We start from the raw sequence: 20,691 nt of genomic DNA, 5'->3' as shown, positions 1-20,691 counted from the left end.
AAGTCGTCCCATACCCTAAAATGAACCCCTAAACTAAAATGACTAAATTAACTTACTAACCACGTTATAAAATCAAATTATACTTCAATAGTGTTTACTATACACAGAAATGAACACGCTTAGGTAATTTTAAAAATTTTCAAAAACGGTTTTAATGCTTTCCAAAATCTAACCCTAAGAACACATACAATACTACAACATATGTTGATGAAACATAAACTAAAGAATATCATGACCCACTACTTTCACTCATCTGGGCTGAAAACAATTGAAATTTGTTATATATTAATTTATATCTCTTAAGACATATGTTAATTACATAATTCCAATTTTTCACTTATCAAAATATTTTTTACAAAATTTTTAAATTATGTTTAAGAATAACTGTCCAGACGACTTTGAGTTAAGTCGTCTGGACGATTTATTTTCAAGTCGTCTAAACAGACGACTTGCGAGGGGTAGAAACGTAAAAAAAAATCCGTTTTTTTGTTTGTTCACAAGGAGATAGTTGTAATTTCAATAGCCTTTTAGGTTACTTTTGCCTTTGACCCAAGTTGGGGTATTCTTTTGGGTTTGACTCCAAGTTTTGAGTCACACTTGGCAATTCTCCCTCAATTTTAATGGATATTGAATTTTAATATTTGCTTTGCTTCGAAAGCTTACGGATATCCGGAATTTTTGGATCGAATAGTGTTTAGGATTTATGATTTAGCTTAATGTTTAAGATTTATCCAAGAGTTTAATATTTAGAATTTATAGCTTACTTTTTAGGATTTAGATTATCTAAGGGTTTAGGGTTTAGGGTTTAGTGTTTAGGATTTAAGGATTAGAGTTTTGTCGAAAATTTTAACATTGTTAAAAAAGATTCTTTTGGCAATTATTACTATTTTATTTCTTTTTTTTTTTAATTTCAAAAATATTATATTATTTTGAATTAAATGTATATATATATAATGTTATTTGGTAAATTTTAATTGGCTATTAAATTAATGATGAACCTTGAACCTACGCGAATTACTTTTTTCAATGTTTTGAAAACCGACCCGGACACTGTACCAGACTATTTACTGGGTCACTAGGTCATTGGGTCGACCGCGGATGAACCGCGGGTGAACCAGGAGTTAAGAAATAAATTAATTTTATTATATAATAATATATTAGTTTTGAAAATAAAAATATAGAAACTAAAGTTAATATTTTCTAAATGTCTTTTAAAACATAAAATAGTAGTTTGGATATATATATATATATATATTTTTTATGTTTAAAAAAATATTTAGAAAATACTTAACTTTACTTTTTATATTTTCATTTTCATTTGATATACAAACTATCAAAAAAATAGCTTAGACTATTTAAGTTAGAAACATGTAAAACAAAAAAAAATCATTTGTTAATCGGCAAAGAATAGAGTTGTAAAACTTAGAATTTAGAATAGATTTTACTACAGATTTATAATAAACAAAATAATCAAAAAGAAAAAAAATGAAGAAGAAACAGAAGATACAGAGTCAGTAGAGGCTAGCAGAAGAAGAAGAACGATGGAAAAAAAAAACCAAAAGAAACCTAATTTTTAATTCGAAATTTAGAATATAAAAGAGAATCTAAAAAATAATTAAAAGTTTTAGAATATGTAAATGTTATCTACTGGTTCAACCAGTGGTTCAACCGGTACCGGATTTTGGGTTTTAGTGGGTTTTTGCGGGTTTTTACGGGTTTTTAAATTTTGGTTTTTCACAAAACCCGAACCAGATTTATTTCGGATCACCGGGTTTACCGGTTCAACCGTGGGTCCGGATCGGGTTTCAAAACACTGCTTTTTTTTAATTATAGACTGTATTAATAACCCAGGGTAACTTCTTGCTACGAAAACAAATTCACCAAAAAAAAAGAAAAAGAGAGAGAGAGAGAGAGAGAAGAAATGGTCGGAGTGATCGTGGATCCAAGTTTCTGTGTTCGGGACCGCGTCGAACTGGCGATAGTGCGGGATAACCTCGCGTCAGTGTACGGTAATTACGTTATAACTGACGTTAACGGGAACCTGCTGTTCCAGGTTAAGAAACCGGGTTTTGGTTTTCACAAGCAGATGATCTTATTGGATGGTTTTGGATCTCCGGTCGTGACTATGAGAGAGAAGGTCCATAGACTCATCAAAAAAACATACACACACAACTTAAGAGTTCCTATGTATTATGTATAGTCGGGCTTAACTAAATTAAATTTATTGCAGAAACTGAGCTGGCTTGAAAAGTGGAAGGTATTCAGAGGAGGTAGTACGGAAGAGTCTGATTTGCTGTACACGTTGAAGAGATCGTCGATATTTCAGATTCCGACAAAACTTGATGTGTTTTCGGGTTTAAACAATGAAGAGAAGACATGCGATTTCAAAGTCATAGGGGAGACTGGGAACGATCGCTCTTGTGTCGCCTACGCTGGTGAATATGACGCCATTGTTGCCAAAGTAAACTCACTCGCTCTCTGTCTTTCTATTTTTTTTTAATCCTTTTTCTGCATTGACCGACCATTCGGGTTGACTTTCAAATGTTTGAAACACAAACAATATAGAAACAACTTTTCTTATTGTTTTAGAAACTCTCTAACTAAAAGTTTTAGTGTTTCATGAGAACTTTATTTATATAAAAAACAATTCTGTGTAAAATATGATAACATAAAATTTATCTAAACTTTCTAATCTTATCTAGATTTTTTTTTTTTTAATTTGTGTATTTATGTCCTAACTCATTAAACACTTTTTAATGAGATAACTTTGGTTCTACAAATCTTGGAACTATCTAACATTCTTCCCTTAATTCTAATTTGAACCTCGGTGAGATTGTTATCTTGAACTCCAATTAAACTCATTTCCTTGAACTTTTCTTGCTAACTGTTTGGTAAGGATATCCGCTTTCTGCTTTACTTCTGATACATCCTCCTCTTCAATTAGTTCGTTGTCTACACATTCACGAATGAAGTGTTTCTTTGAAAGTATGTGCTTACTTTTTCCATGGAAAACATGACTGTTAGTTAGAGCAATGGTTGATTTGATGTCGCTTCTAAGTTTGGATTTCTCGCATTCTTCACTTAGTATCTTACTCAACAACTCTTTGATCCATATAACTTGTTTCGCTGCTCCCGTTGCTGCCATGAACTCAGCTTCACAAGAACACAATTCAATGTGAACTGTTCTGCGATGTCCAAATAATCAGTGATTTGCCAAAATATAATAAATGTTCTGAGGTGCTTCTTCCATCATTGAAATCAATATTCTGACTACGATAACTGTATCCAATGACTTTCCTATATCCACCTAGTCTGTACTTCCTGTTACAAATCTCAGTCGTATTTGCTTGATTGCTTGTTCATGAAACTCGTACTTTGCATATATCAACTTAGAACACTAACTGCACAAGATAAGTCTGGTTTCGTATGAATTAGGTACCTTAGACATCATATGGTTTTTCTGTATTCTGTTGCATTTAACTCTTGTTCATCTTCAGCTTTTGAAATCTTTGAACTCGACTCCATTAGTACGTGAGTCGTGTTACGCTTCCATATTTGTGTCACATAGAATTATTTGAGCATATTTTTCTTATTTTATCCTTATTTCATTTTCTTCTTGAATTGATTCTATGCCAAGGTAGTACGATAATTTTCCTAGATTTGACATCTGGAACTCCCTTGGCATCTCTTCTTTAAATTGCTTGTTCACTTTAAAGAGAAGTTTCTGTTACAAATAGGTCATAAACGTAAGCCACTTTCTAAAGCTCATCTCCTTTAAAACTTGATTGATTTTTATATTTCATGCTCTAGGAATTTGGCGTAACACATACAAAGCTTTGAGTAACATATAAACTCAATCTTCTTCTCCTTTCTTTTTAAAATCTTCGGGTTGGGATATATACTATAACTCCTTTATATCACCACTCAAGAAAGTGGTTTCCACGTCCAGGTATGAATCTCTCAACTGTTTGTTGCTGGGAGAACTATAAAAAGCCTTATAGTTTCGAGATGTGCTACTGGTGTAAACACTTCATCAAAATACTATGTTTTTGTACGTAGCCTTTTTAGACCCAAGTCTTGCCTTATACTCATTCACTGTACCATCCACCTTTATTTTTTACTTGTAGATTCATTTTAACCTTATAGGTTTAACACCAGCCGATTTATCTACTAGCTCACAATTTTTTTTTCTTGTGATAGAATCCAACTCGGCTATCATAGATTCAACCAATTTTCTTATTGCTTGGCTTCAAGAAAGTTCTCAGGCTCGCCATCCACTATGAGCAACCCACTTTCTCTATCTGCAAGTAATACATAATTATTGAGATACCATGGTTTTGTTATGGCATGGCCATGTTTTTTCAATACCGGTTGAACATCGCCATCTTGGCATGACCATTGTTCTCTTCTTCTTCCTCATCTTGATTCATAGCTTCTTGATCTTGATCATCTTTTTGATCATTATCTTCTTCTATATCACCTATATGTGGAAGCTTAAGCATACTAGTTTCACAATAACTTTGGTTTGCTGTATATGACTAATATCACGCTTTTTCTCGTCGAAGATCGAAGATCACATCTCTACTCACTATCACCTTATGCTTTAGAAACCGACTCAGTTCCAAGATTAATCTCACCCTTTGATCTCTCATCCAACAATCTTCACATGAGCAACACAAAACAAATTCTTAAGTGCTCGATATCTGGTTTTTTTCAATGTGAGACACTTTTATGTGGTTTGATCCCTTAAGGCTTTTGTGGGAACTTGATTGATGAGGTAAGTCGAGTTTCGTACATTTTCTTCCCACAAGTAATTCAAAATCTTCATTTTTTTAAACATACTTCTTGTCATTCCCATTGAAGTTATGTTTCTTTTCTCGAAGACACTGTTTTGCTGCGGTGTATAAGGAGACGCTAGATTCCCTGTTACTCCATTTTCTTCACAAAATAGATTCAACTCAGCTGAGATCAAATCTCTTCTTCTATCGGTTCAAAGGGTTATAATGGTTGAACCGATTTGCTTCTCAGTACCTTCTTTACACCTTTTGAATTGATCGAATGCCTCACTCTTTTCCTTCAAAAGTGTGGTCCACATGTACATGGAAAATTATCTATTAGGACAAAACATACCGTTTGTTTGCTGGAGTTAGTCATGTGATTCATCCACACAAATATCCATGCATTAACCCATATAACTTTGTCGCACGAAACATGTCCGTAGTAGGGAATGAGTGTCTAATCTGCTTCCCTGGTACACATGTGCTACTCATGCTTTCTTCATATGATACACTTGTCATTCCTACGACTATCTCCTTCTCGAAAATGTTGTTCATTGCTTTGTTGCTTATATATCCTAGTCGAGCATTCCACCTCCATGTAGCATCTTTATCTCAAAAATAGAAACACTTAGGATCTAATCTCCATCGGTGTCTTGTAGAGACGGTTTAAGGATCTTGTGATACATACCAAGTGCTGGGAATATGAATCAATATCCGGTTTGAAATATTTGAGTTGCAGATGCAGGTGCGGCTTGAACTTATTTTAAGTGGGGCGGGCGAGGGTCGGTCGAATTTGAATTGTGGGCACCCGCCAACCCGCTAATTTTTTTCGAAAGAAAATAGTATATTCGTAAATATATTTAAATTATTTCAAATATTTAAATTATATTTAATTATAAATATATAACTCTTTTAAAAACACTAAAATATAATTATTTAATTATATTTAATATTATTCATGGGTCTTGTGGGGTTACTCGCTAATTTACGCAGGGAGGGTGAGTGTATCAGATTTTTTCTTTGTGGGTTATGCGGTTTGGATCTTTAAATCATAATAAAGTAACTTAACTTGCGGGTTGATGGGTCAAGCGGGGCAGATTTGATCGGCAACCCGACTCTATTCGTACCAGCAACCTTCCACACGAATCTTTAAGTATTAAATTGTCGTATTTCATGTTAACTTCATATCTGAATTATGTTGCTTGTTAAAGTTGCTTGTTAAAGTCTCAATGTGTTATGTTTTAGTTCGGGTATCTACTAGATATCTCTGAGTGCCTTCTTATCTACCGCCTTGCATGCAAAGGTAACCAAACCCTTTCCTAAATTGTAAACAAAAGAACCATCACCGAATTTTACCTTTCCTCTTGTATTTTGATTCAAACTTGAAAAGAAATCTTTATTCCCCGTCAGATGATTGCTTGCTCCCAGTGCCGTGCGAAGAGTTATAGGGGCCTAAGGCAAGTTTTTAAAATAAACTTATTTACAGCTATAATGAAAACAATTTTTAAATAAAATATATCATTTTCACCAAATATACAAATCTAACACTGTACAAGAATAAATTTATCATGTGCTATATTATGTCATATAGAAAACAAATATACATGAATTCAGAAGATGAGTTAGTCGACTCTGGTGGAAAAGTTTTTTTTTAAAACCAAAGTCTAAACCACTAAAACATAAACTGGTTAAAATTTTGGGGTTCTAAGAGTGTTATATAAATTGGGGGCCTGAGGCGAATGCCTTTTTCAATACACTGTAGGCACGCCTCTGCTTGCTCCATTGTCCAAATACCAAACACTTGTGTTTTTTTTTGTTGATATCGAGATTCTTTGGAATTACTTTGTCTCCATTCAAGAACACCACCTCATGAACATATATTCCATCACCTACTTGTGTCTCGTTTAGTTTTTTGTCTTGACTCCCAATTTGTCTCTCAGGACAAATAGATGAAAAGAGGAGAATTGTCACATTTCCAACATATCACCTTTGAACGAACTTTATTCGAGTTTTGATTCTTATCTTCGGTGTGATTATTAAATCTTCCTCGACTTCTATTTCCATTACGTACTAAACTTCTTCCAAGAAATCCTCCATCGTTCCTACGACTACTTTGGTCATTATTCGAAAACATAAGCTTTCCTTGGTCTTCTTTCTGCGTTTTTTCTCCTACATTTTCTTCATATGCCTTAAGCCTTTCAACTAGTCTTCAAAACACGCATATTTTAAGTTTAGTACTTTCTCAAGAGACACTTCAAGTTCATGTACTTTTGTCTAGGAAGCCCCATCAAAAACTTTTTCACCATCTTGGATTCTTCTATGTTTTCTCCTAAAAGGCCTACTTTAGATGATATGCCATATCTTTTCCGCCAATTCGTCAACCGTGTTTGTATCATCTATCTTAAACTTGTGAAACTCCATCATCAACGTCTGAACTCTCGCCTCTCTTACGCAATCAGCTCTAAGGTGTTGTGACTTGATGGCCTCATATATGTCTTTAAATGTATTTTTTTCTCCTACTTGGAGAATCAAGGTTTCGGGAAAAAATGGAATAGAAGTGTTGTCGCCACATCATTTTTCTTTTGATCATCAGAACCCAAATCTATTGTCCCTCAAACTTCGTGAACTCTTAACCGAACTTTCATCCTTATTGACCAAATTGAATAGTTTGTCGATGTCAATATCAGACATTGGATGGATACAGATCCAAGGTCTTTTGTTCGCGGTGGAGCTATATTCATGTATGCCATGCTTCCTTATGTGAGCTATTCTCTGTTGCGTGGATCGAGTCTTCGCCTTAAGCTCAAATTTAGTTCGTTGAAACATGAAGAATATAAGAACAATTTTTCTTATTGCTTTAGAAACTTCCCCAAAATAAAATTTTCAATGGTTCTCTTATGAAACAATTTTCAATGAGAACTCTATTTATATAGAAGATTATTCTTTATTCTATATAGCATATGATAACACAAAACATATCTAAATTTTCTAATCTTATTTAGATTTCTGTATTGTGTATTTATTTTTTAACTCATTAAACATCTTTTAATGAGAGAAGTTGCTTTACAAGTTTTGGAATTATCCAACAAACCCCGCATATATCCAATTAATTAGTTATTTTATTCTCTCACATGTTTACGAGTTAATAGTGTTTTATATCCGATTTTGGTTCAGAATTGGTTTTAGCAGAGTGTTATACGGTTGGGATCGATTTTGGTTTGCTTTCAAATCAACCTTTTTTGTTCTATTCAGTTTATCCAGAATAAACATTTGCTTAGCCTATATGTGAACTGGTGGGTTAACCATGTGTTTATGAAGTGTTAGAACAATCAACTTCACAATTGTAACACTTATTAAACCAAAATTAATTTTCAAAAATATGCTTGAATACTCGGTTGGTTGGTGGTTAAAATGAAAGTTGTGTATCTATGTAAAAGATGCAGCACAAGAAGCACACGTGGCGGAGCGCTTTCTCTTTCTCGGCAAAGGACAATTTCTTGGTGACGGTCAATGAAAACGTTGATTATGCTTTCATTGCCTCTCTTGTAGTCCTTTTCGATGTTATGGACCGAAAACTAGAACAACCGGTCAAAGCAGGCGGTGATTGGTTCGAGAGTGCACTTTCTGGAATGAGTTTCTTTCGGTGATATATCTTAAAAAAAATTAATTCCAACCAAAATCTACTGTTATTCAAGTAATGATTTTAAATTATGTTAAATTTTAGTGCTATTGAATGTTATATTTATAAATGATGCATCATTGATTTTAATATCTAAAAGAATGGACATTTGGAAAGACTCTCCCATTATGGGATGAATTTGTCTTTTTTTGTTGAAATATTAAATTTATTTATCAACAAAAGAAAAAAAGTTTACAATACGAACGATTTTGAGATTTTAAAACACAGAAACTGAAAAGATCCAAACTAGTTTCTTCCCATCCAGCGAATCATCATGCTACTGCACTGTCCAGCATTCCTTGGACGTAGAGAAGAGATGCGATTTCGGATAGTTTTGTCTAGGAACCGCGTGAGCTGTTAGGCCGTGCGGTGGACGCCAGTGTGCTTCCTACTATTCTGTTCCCTCCATACACTGTGAATGACAGCTTGGAAGCAGAGCTGGAGAAGGCAAGAATCAATGGTGGACCTGCGAGGTGACAAGAGCATTGTGATAGTGATGCTCCAGCCGGGGTTTGGATGAGGCAATAGAGATCCTATGAGGTCTGTCCACACCGTGTATGAGTAGGGACAGGCGAAAAATGGTGGTCGCGTAACTCGTTTGGCTCTCCGCATAGACGACAAGACTGGTGCTCCCCCCACATTTGTGTACGATCACCAGTCGAGAGTCTGTTGCGAATTGCTAGCCACGCAATAAAAGAATAACGAGGAACAGCCTGAGAAAACCAGATCAACTTGCTCCACTCCATTTTGTCCCCACGTCTCCTTATCTGATTCCAAGTGTTCTTCGATGAGAACCATGCCTTGTAGTCATCATCTACATGGCGCCATAGCATACAGTCATTGCCAGCTTCCTTTACCAGTGGTGGTACTGAGTTAATGCGTGTAATCATCGCCCGTAGGTGACTACTCCGACATCTCCTTAAGTTCCACCTTCCAGACGAGGCTGCAGACGCGACTGTTGCATAGCGCTGAATTCCCATAGCTTGTGTACCCGATTCGCCTGCAATATATATCAATTAATTTCCCCATCTCTAACCAATCATCAAACCAGAACAGAGTGCTTTTACCATTATGAATTTCAGACCGCAGAAATGTTGCTGCCTGCTGCCGAAGCTTGAGGAGCTTGCGCCATATCCACGATCCCGATGATTTATCACTAACATCCCAAAAACATCTGTTCCGCAGGAGGTTCCTTCGTGTCCAAGCCACCCAGAGTGAGCCAGAATTTGTAAGTAATCTCCATATGAGGCTTAAAGTAAAAACTCAAGATGAATCTGCCATACACCTAAGGCCAAGACCACCTTCATCTTTTGGTTTGCTTACGTCCTCCCAAGCCACTTTAGCTCTGGTATTAGAATTAGGAGATCCTGACCATAAGAAAGCGCTGCACATACTCTCAATCACCTCAAGACAACGCTTGGGAAGTCGGAACACGGAGCACCAGAAGTTTGTGATGCTGACAATGACAGTGTTGATGAGCTGAAGCCGGCCAGCATAAGAGAGAAAACGGCTTGACCATGAAAGGAGGTGTGTTCTTATCCTATCAATGAGGGGCTCATAGTCATTACGAGTCATGGACTTAGTCGTAAGAGGGAGACCCAGATAGCGAACCGGAAGAGTATCAACTGGTATCCCCATACTGGTCACCTCATCTCGAAAAGCTTGACTGGTTCTTCCTGCCATGTAAATTGAAGATTTTGCTGGATTTATAGTGAGGCCAGAGAGACGCTCGAACTGATCCAGTACTCTGAAAATCCCTTGAAGCGATTCCCTATCTCCATTTGTGAAGATCATGATGTCGTCTGTGAAACTGAGATGCGTGATATTCACTTCACGACAAGTAGGATGGTAACCAATGTCCCCGGCTGAGGCTGCTCTGTTCAGAAGGCGTGATAAAACATTAATCGCAATGACAAAGAGGTATGGAGATAGCGCACAACCTTGTCGTAGGCCTCTAGTACTTGGAAAGAAACCCTCAAGTTCACCATTAATAGAAACTGAGAAAGCTGCGGTGGAGAGACAGACATGAATCCAGTGCACAAACTGTTCTGGTATATTCATAGAACGAAGAGTATCCAAGATGAATTACCAATTAACCGAGTCAAAAGCCATTGATATATCAAGCTTTAAAACACTGCGAGCTCCAATAGAATCCTTGTGATAGTTCTTTACCAATTCTGCGGCTAACAAAACATTTTCTAGGAGGAGCCTTCCTTTCACAAATGCACACTGATTGGGCTCGACTAATTCCGGTAGGAAGACTTTTAAGCGATTAGCAAGGATTTTAGAGACAACTTTGTAGAGGATGTTGCAGCAAGAGATTGGCCGAAAATCCTTTAAAGTTTCTGCTCCTTGAACTTTTGGTATAAGGGCAAGACTCGTTGCATTGACTCCCTTTGGTAAGAAACCATACATAAAAAATGACTGTACCGCAATGGTGAAGTCGCTACTGATGATAGGCCAAGCAGATCGATAGAACTCAGCAGGGTAGCCATCTGGTCCTGGAGCCTTGTTCGATGGCATTGCAAACAACACATTTTTTATCTCTGCTTCAGAGATGGGACGGACAAGAATCTCTGCTATGTTAGAAGAGCAGCGAAAGTCTAGGAGCTCAGAGAGACTTGGAATATCATCAGTTAGAGGCGCTGGATGGATCACAGGGCCTAGAAATTTTGCAAAGTAAGATGCAGCAGCCTGTTTAATTGCAGTAGGGTCTGTGATTATCTCTCCCGATGATAGAACCAGCTTCCTGATTGCATTATAAGCTGTCCTGCTTTGGACGATCTCGTAGAATAAAATGGTGTTCTGGTCACCAAGTTTAAGCCATGTAATGCGAGACTTCTGCATCAGAAATTGTTCCTGCGACCGGAGTAGTGAGACGCACGGCAACTAGGTTTGGGGGTAGGGTTTTCTCTCTCAAGCGTGATCCAATCTTTTTCCGACACGATACTCATGAATTGAATTTGTCTTTTGGCTAAGTCTTATCCTTTTATTGTTAGTACTTAGCATGAAGTGTATATGAAATTTATGGGATGAATGTTGCTCAAAAAAAAATTATGGGATGAATTTGTCTTTTGGCTAAGTTTTATCCTTTATATAGTGTTTGAGAACCAACAAGTTATACCATGTATTATCACCAGAATGATTTTTAAATTCTTTAGAAAATTAGATTATTCCCTCCAAACATTTTTTTAATGTATTTTTATTAAACTAATCATAAAATTAATTACTAATATATAAAAAATATTAGTCCTTTTTTCTTAAATAAAACCTATGAAATTACCTAATGTGATTGAATATGTATGTAAATATTTTTTATTTTTCAAAATTAATTATGATTATATATTTGTTAATTAAGTGTTCAAATTATATTTTAAATCATTAATTGGTATAAAAATTAATCAAATTACCAAAATTAGTAAATTTATTTGCGTATGATAACCATAAGTTTATTGAACGACTTTTACTCGAATTATTGAATTAATTAATAAATTAATTTATATCATTTAAATGCAAATATGATTCATATTTTATGAAGACTTGAATTAAGTTACTTTATATATATTACTTGGTGTAGTAATTTAATTACGAATATAAATTATGTATATATAAATATTATTGAAATTTTATTCTTATTACATAAATGAAAAATGAATTAATATTCATGTTAACTATAGTCACTACTAGAAAACGCAGTCTTAGCGAAGAAAATATTTCCTCGTAAATGTACGTCGAGTTTACGAGGAAATTACGTGAAAAGACAAAAAACACGTAAGTTCGTCATTAAATAACGACGAAAAGATTTCGTCGTAAAACAAACATAAAGTAACGTGTGGTTTACGAGGAAAGTGTATTTCGTCGTAAGAAACACGTAAACAGTAGCGTGTATTTTACGAGGAAAGTAATTACGAGGTTTTTGCGACTGTTTCTCGAATCCACCTAATTTTAGTTGACACAAGTTTTTTATTTTGGCTAACAACCTATATTTCGTCGTTAATTCGTAGTAAAATATCACCTACCCATTTCGAAATTTTCCTATATATAAGTCCTTTGTGTTTTATTTGAAACATACCACATGCAAAAGAGAAAAAATCTAAAAACATGAAAGAAAAAAAATGTCCGGTGATGGAAATTATTTTGAGTTGCGGAGGTGGATGTACACGCACAGAGATGCTAACGAGAGAGTGACGAAAGAATATCTGGATGGACTAGAGACATTTATGCATCAAGCAGATTCTACACCGCTCGCCCAGGAAAGCGTAAGATGTTTTGTCCTTGTCGGAAATGAAACAATTCAAAACTGGTAACCCGTGAAAATGTTTGAAAGAAATTAATAAATAGAGGTTTCATGCCAAATTACTATATCTGGTTTCAACATGGAGAAGGTTATAGTTATGAGAATGAAGCTAGTAGTAGTAATAGCAATTTTCAGAATGAACCGGTTGATCATTTGCATAATCAATATAGTTACCATCAAGAGGAGCAGATCGTAGATTATGATAGGGTTCATGATATGGTAGCTGATGCATTTGTAGCTCATGATGATGATGAAGTTGAAGAACCTAACATAGATGCAAAAAGTTTTATGAAATGTTAGATGCTACGAATCAGCCATTTTACAGTGGTTGTAGAGAATGTCTCTCTAAATTGTCGTTGGCTGCTAGAATGATGAGTATTAAAACTGATCATAATCTACCTGAAAGTTGCATGAATGCATGAACATACTTGTTTAAAGAGTATTTGCCGGAAGACCATGTTTCTGCTGATTCTTATTATGAGATTCAGAAACTAGTTTATAGTCTTGGGTTGTCTTCTGAGATGATAGACGATTGCATCAACAACTGCATGCTCTACTGGGGAGATGATGAGAAGTTAGCAGAGTGTCGATTCTGCAAGAAGCCAGGACTCAAACCGCAAGGACGAGGACGTAATAGGGTATTGTACCAAAGGATGTGGTACCTACCAATTACCGACATATTGAAAAGATTGTACCAATCTGAGGAGACTGCTGGAAAATGAGATGGCATGCCGAGCATACTCAGACGGATGGTGAGATGACTCATCCATCAGATGCAAGAGCTTGGAAACATTTTAACAAAGTATATCCACAATTCGCTAGCAATAGCCGAAATGTGTATATGGGATTATGCACGGACGGATTTAGTCCCTTCGGTATGTCAGGGAGACAATATTCATTGTGGCCAGTCTTTATGACGGCATACAACCTGCCCCCAGATCTGTGCATGCAACGGGAGTTTCTATTCTTGACCATATTAATACCTGGTCCGAACCATCCAAAAAGGTCTCTGGATATTTTTCTGCAGCCACTGATAAAAGAGTTGAAAGATTTGTGGTCAACAGGGGTGAGGACTTATGACTGCTCAACGAAGACGAATTTTACGATGCGAGCGATACTTTTGTGGACCATAAGTGATTTTTCTGCTTATGGGATGTTGTCTGGATGGACTACACATGGGAGATTATTTTTTCCATATTGTAATGGAACGACAGATGCATTTCAGCTGAAGAACGGTAGGAAGACAAGTTGGTTCGATTGTCACCTACGATTTATTCCCATTAATCATCCTTATCGAAGAAACAAGAAATTGTTTAGGCAGAAAAGGGTTGTGAGAGACACTCCTCCTCCGTATTTAACCAGAGAACAAATTGAACAGCAAATCGATTACTACGGAGCTCTAAAAACAGTTCTTCGTGGTGGTAGTTGGCATGTTCCCGGTAATATGCCTGATTATTACGGAGTTCAGCACAACTGGCACAAGAAGAGTATATTTTGGGAGTTGCCTGATTATTACAAAGAAATAGGGACGTATGTTGGGAATTGGTTCCGTCAACGATGTCCCAAGAGCGACATCGTATTATGGTCAGAGACGAGCCGACGAAGTCACTGAGCTGCGTTCTGAGTTGGCATCGACGCAGACTGAGTTGGCGTCGACGCGGACTGAGTTGGCGTCGACGCGGACTGAGTTGGCGTCCACGCGCTAATCGTTCCAAGCTCGTATGGGTGGAGTATAAGGGTTTCTCGAAGTTATAGCTTCTGGAAATCCGCAATGGGAGGGGTTGTTGGCGGAGATGCAACGACAGCATCCTGTTCCCGAGCCTTCCTGTACACAGGAGGAAGATGAAGCAGTACAGAGGAGGAGTGAAGACCTCTACCGGGAGACGATTCACAGAAACCCCGGCCCTAGCTAGTTTTTTTATTGTATAATTTTAAATTCCAAACTTTTATTATTTATATAAAATATTTTCGCATTAATTAATTATTTAAATTTCTAATATTTTTGAAATAAAATAATATTTATAAATAAATTTAAAAATAAATAAATTAAAAAATATTTAAAAATGAAGCAAATTCGTAGCAAAATCACGAGACTTTAACGACAAATCTTTACGAGATCTTAACGACCAAAGCTTTACGTCGAATTTACGTGAATATAGTTACGTGTATTTTACGACGATATCTTACGTCTACTTTACGAGAAATCATTACGTGTATTTTACGAGGTAAATATACGTCGAATTTACGAGGAATATTTACGTGTATTTTACGAGAAATATTTACGTGTTCTTTACATGGAAAGTAAGCGTCAGCTTTACATGAAAATCTACGTCTTCTTTACGACGGAAATTTAACCTTTACTTTACAACGAAATGGGTCGCTCATAATCTTACGACGAAATGGCGATCAAATATCCGTTACGACAAATGTTTAACGACGAAACGCGTTTTCTCGGTAATTCGTCGTAAACACTCATTTACGACGAATTACCGAAGAAAACGGTCGTCGTTAAATTCGTGTTTTCTTGTAGTGAGTTAATTATTAATTATGACTTTTATTATTTAAAAGTAAATATTAAAAAGAAATGTATATTTATATTTTAAGTAAAAGATATTAAAAGCTATCAAAAGATATTATTAAAATGTAATCTTAGAAAAACATAATTAAGAATATATTTTTAGAGATCTTGTTTTGGAAATACTAAAATATGGTAAATTAAATTAGTTGTAGGAGAAATAATAGGAAATTAAATAAATGCAGTGGTATAACTTAAACTATTTGCAAGTAGATAAAAATTCTATGTAAGTGTCTGAAAATAGATAAAGGGAATGATCATGCTTAATTTTATGAATTTGGAACAACAATAATAAAATATATAGGAATTTCACATGTTCGTTTTTCCTGTTACGTGTCTTGTTAGACAGAAAAATTTAAAAAAATTTACATTTTCATTCATGTTAAGATTAAAGATTTTAAATATAATAATAATTTGTACTTCTAATTTTTAAAGTAAATTTAATTTCTGTGTAGTAGTACTAAAAATAAAGGCTTGTTATTTTAACACATCAAATAAACTTATACGTAAGATCAACATTCATCTCATCTGTATACACAGTAGATATGTGAGTTAGAATGCGAAGCTTCAGGATAGCTTGCCCTGAGTATTGGATATGAAAAAATAGAGACCGAGTAAAAACCATAAAACTTTCTTAGCTTTGCGTTTCTGAAGAGTAAAATACGTTGACGAAGGTTAAATTATAAAGCATTTTAATATTATTGACATTTTTAACTTAGTCGCAGAAAGATTTAATTGTTATCAATTTTCAGAAAGAGTTTTTTTTGTTTTGGTCTAAATGTTAAGTCAGGAAGAGTTATTATCACAGCCTAAGGACAATGTGCTAAATTCGACCAACATGACTGTTACTGGTTTTGTTTGTCATACCTTTAAAAATGCTTACATATGATTCGTATGTTATAACAACCATTAATCGCATTTTTTCTCTTATTATTGTTATAATTTTTAATGTTTTTATTTCTATCACCAGGACCAAAAATGCTGCTAGGACGTATGTATGGAACAAGTGAGTAGTCCATTTCTTCCATTCGCTTTCAAGATCAAAGCTTCCCTTTCAGCTTTAGTTGCTGAATACGAGTCATTGTGTTGAAACAATGAAGATTCTCTCTCAGTAACGGAAGCATTGATGCATCCAAAACATTTCACATAATACCTTGGATGGGTACGGCATTATCTCACTGGCATTCAGAACACTGTTGACGCCATCAAACACGACACTAGGAGAGCTTGTGTAGATGAGCCTTTTCACTCCAACCTCAACACAAGCATCAATTACATTCCTTTTACCTACAGATCCAAAATCCCATAAAGAAACAACACTTTTTCACATATAGAGAGAGAGAGATTTAGTTTTCAACAAACCTTGAACATTAACTGAATAGTGAAGCTGGTAGCTATTGATGGACGAATCAGGAGCCGCCATGTGGAACACCACTTGTGCTCCTTCAAACGCTGTTTCACACTTTTATAATCATCAGATACCAAAAACAACACAGAGAAGGAAGAATGTGAAAAGATTACCTTTGATGACTTGAGCTTTGTTCCGGAGATCAGCGGAGACGTGCTGAACTCTACCGGATCGCATTGCATCGCCGAGAAGTCCTGTCTCCTCGTGAGCATCGAGCTGTAACGCCAGAGATAGATCGGCGATGCGGACGTCTGGTAGCGAGCATCTCCACGAGGTGTCTTGCGGCGAATCCTCTGCCGCCGGTGACGACGCACCAGCGCTCCGTCTCCGTAACTTCCGTCACCATTATTTTCTTCTCCGCCGAAAACTAATTAAATGGAAAAAGTAAAAGGACATTAGTGGATGTAGTAACTAAGGCGCTTTTGATCGAACAATAGGTGAGCCAAATCAGACTTAAGTTGAAGAAATTACAGTTCACGGTGAGACGGCGTGGTAGGTAGAAGTCAACGGCGAGAGCAGTGGCAATCGACGATAGTCAGAGGAGACAACTTTGTCTTTGAGAGAGAAGCAAAGGAATCTCGTAATCTGGTATATGGGAGGGAGGTTGTGTCCAACAAAGAATAAATATTTGATCGGATACAAAACAAAAGCAATCTAATACAGTATTTTGAAATCTTAATTAAAAAAAAAAAAAGAGATCATAGCATCCAAAATATCATATATCAATAAAATTTACTAAAATAATATGATAAATGCTACTATGTAAATTAATATAGCTATATTATTTAAACAAAACAATATTTTTACATAAAAATCCCGTAAATTACCAAAATAATGTATTTTAAAGAATACTTTTAACACACAACATGTAGATATAAATTATCTTAAACATTTTTCTTTTCTGTAATATAAATAAATATATTATAAAATGTATTATAGCGAAATGTATAAATTAAAAAATAACATATTTTAAATTAAGTTATCTATTTTATTATTCTATATTATTATTTTATTGTATCTAACTTGAAAATATATTAGTAAGTAATAAAAATAGTAGCCAAGTAAAATGTATTAAACAAAGAAAAAATTGGCTTGTATACCTATAACATCATATGTAATTAGCAGATTATCCACAGGTTGAGAAAAATAATTTGCTTCCGATTTTAACCCCATTGATAGATTATTAGGTGTGTTAGTCTACCAGTGGTGTCAGTATATTTGTCAGCCTACTATCTATCCCTCTGTTCTTATACTACACTCTAATTCTCTCTTTCTTCTCCAAACTCTCTCTCTCTCTCTCTTTTCTTCCATCAATTCTCTATTTTGAACATTCAAATCTTTTTAAAAAAAAAAAATTGGTTGAAAGCTTTATATGCTACTAATTATGATTGATATATCTTCTATTCATCTTCATCAATTCTGACAATGAGAGAAAACAAATCTACAGCACACAAAAAATTATTTTCTCTAAATTTATTTATTGATTCTTCTTTTTTGTTAATCATAAGAACTGCTCTTTTTTGTCCAAAAAAAAAAGAACTGCTCTTTTTCTTATGAATGTTTAATAATGAAATTGTTCAGGTCCAAGAAGATGACTTTTTAATGGTTCAATATAAAAAAATAAAGGAGTTTCAAATTCATGACTATGCTTCTTCTACTGGTAAATTTTCTTTCTGTCTTTTGCTTTTATTTTTTTCTTGAGCATGTTCTTTTTTTGTCATGAGTGAATATTAATTGTGATAATTTATAGTGATTCTGCTATAAGTTTGATGTTATTTTTTACTTTGATTTTCTAAACTTAAAATTGATCTAAAACTTTGTTATCAGGTATATTTGTTTAATAAATCATTTATTAGCTGGTAAATGATTTGATACCTACTACATCTTTTGTTAGCTGGCCAAAAGATTTGTCATAATTGATACACGATATGTGTACATGGTAAATAGTTTAACAGCTTGTACATTGCTTGATACTTGGTTTGTTTGCTGAAAAATTAGTTGATACACGGTTTGTGAGTTAATAAGTTATTAGGTATATTGTTTGTTACTTTAAACATAATTTGTTAACTGATACATTTTTTTGTTAGCGGATAAATAGCTTGATACCAAAGTTTGATAAATAATTGGTATGATTTTATCAACAAGTTGTTATTAATTGATATATGACAGGTGTAACTGATAAATATTTTGGTAAATGGTTTGTCAGTTTATACAGTTTTTATTCTTGGTTTGTTTTGTTGCTAAATGTATTGATACTTTGGTGTGAGTAAATATGTTGTTTGTTAAATGATTTGTTATCTGATACATGATTTGTTATGCAGTATATATTTTATTAGGTGACACGTGGTTTGATATCGATGAATGAGTAAAGGAGAAGATTCAAAATTTTGAAAATGGTGGCAATGGTAGAGATAAAAAAAACATGAGGAAAGAGAATTGAGAAAGAAGCAAGTGAATGTAAGAGTGTAAGAGAAAGAATGTGTATTATTGTATCATACTATTTTAACATACTACATGTTTGATATATTGTTGTATTAAGTATCATCTAAGAGAGCATATATCAAAAAAAAATTTCAGTTAAGAAACCATCTATCAAACAATGTATCAGTTAACAAAATATTTATAAGTTAACAAAACATGTATCATCTAACAAATTATGTATCTACAACAATCAAGGTTATTTCATAAGTATATTTTAAATAAATAAGTTAACCACTAACAATTAATTTAACACTAATATTAAATTTAGAATGAATTGTAGATTTCAGAGATGTTGAGATTTTGCAAGATTTCACGAGATGTTGAGATCTTGCAATTAATTGTAATCTCAGATTCAGATAAATGATAATAAGTTTTAATAGAATCACGAGTGATTTCAAATTCATAACATAAATATTATCGGACAACTATATAATTTGATGTTATATAGTTTGTTAGCGATATGATAATTTATTTCATAGAGAGATTACAATAAATAAATTTAATAATGAAATTTTTATTTATGAAAAATTGACTGAGAATATTAGTCTATTTGTCAGGTCTATATATGAATTAAATTTCAGTTACCATATGCATGAGATGCATTCTCTTGTAGCAATTCCATACTTATATCAAGCACCAATTCCCTAGAAAATCTGACAGATGATATTTTTCTATATGGCTCCTCTGTCCATCGCCGAAAGCAACATCAAACAGAAGGGCATTTTCGTTCAGAGAAAAACCGAAGTGTATTGAATGAGTCTTATATGTCAATCAAATGGCAAGCTCCCAAGTTAGGTCTCTTCTAAGGGTATTAACCTAATTCCCCCTTAAACAAATCACTATATATTAATAATGTAGAATAAGAAATATAAACATTAATATTATAGAGTAACTAAATATATAATACTAAAATATAAATTATATATTTAAAACATATGTAATAATATCAAATACATTTAAATAAAAAAAATATATGTACAGATGTGCGGGTTAAAATCTAGTGGATCAATAATGTATGTGAAACATAACTAGGTATGTAAACACGATTCTATATTTTGTAAGTAATTAAGAAATTTTATTCGTAATTATTTTTGTAAATAATTACTAAAACTATTGATATATATGTTAACTAGCTATAGTTAAATATATATGATATTGTGTATTTAAAAAATAATCAAAATACTTTAGTATTCCTTGAATATTCTCTTATTTAAAATTGTATTAGTGATATAACAATTAACTAAGTTACAAAGGTTCTAAACCAAATTTTCGGTGAATCTATTAAACTAATGATAGTCATCTAGATAGCCAATCAAAAAATTAACAGTAACATGAATTTAGATCAAGAACAACGCATAAAAATTAGAATCTAGCATTCTAAAGATCAATTCATATTTTTCACCTGAAAAATGCTAATTTTGAGTATCTCCAAAATTAATTTATTTTTAAATGGGCCAATTTTAAATTTTAAAT

At 34.0% G+C, this 20,691-nt stretch overlaps 1 protein-coding gene and 1 pseudogene across 2 annotated transcripts; one reads left to right on the top strand and one right to left on the bottom strand.

Annotated features, from left to right (window-relative positions):
* Positions 1-1,883: 1,883 nt before the first annotated feature.
* Positions 1,884-8,580, top strand: LOC108818778 (protein LURP-one-related 15; the record flags this gene model as incomplete). Of its 2 annotated transcripts, none has more annotated exon segments than XM_056999108.1 (3): positions 1,884-2,137; positions 2,231-2,461; positions 8,222-8,580. In XM_056999108.1, coding segments are annotated over 3 exon segments (689 nt in total), but the record flags the coding sequence as incomplete, so codon positions are not given.
* Positions 8,581-16,240: 7,660 nt separating this feature from the next.
* On the bottom strand, positions 16,241-17,098 carry LOC108818780 (3beta-hydroxysteroid-dehydrogenase/decarboxylase-like; annotated as a pseudogene).
* Between the last annotated feature and the right edge of the window lie 3,593 nt (positions 17,099-20,691).

Source organism: Raphanus sativus, unplaced genomic scaffold, assembly GCF_000801105.2.
Source record: "Raphanus sativus cultivar WK10039 unplaced genomic scaffold, ASM80110v3 Scaffold1610, whole genome shotgun sequence".
NCBI lineage: Eukaryota > Viridiplantae > Streptophyta > Magnoliopsida > Brassicales > Brassicaceae > Raphanus > Raphanus sativus.
This window is presented reverse-complemented; position numbering and strand designations above follow the sequence as displayed.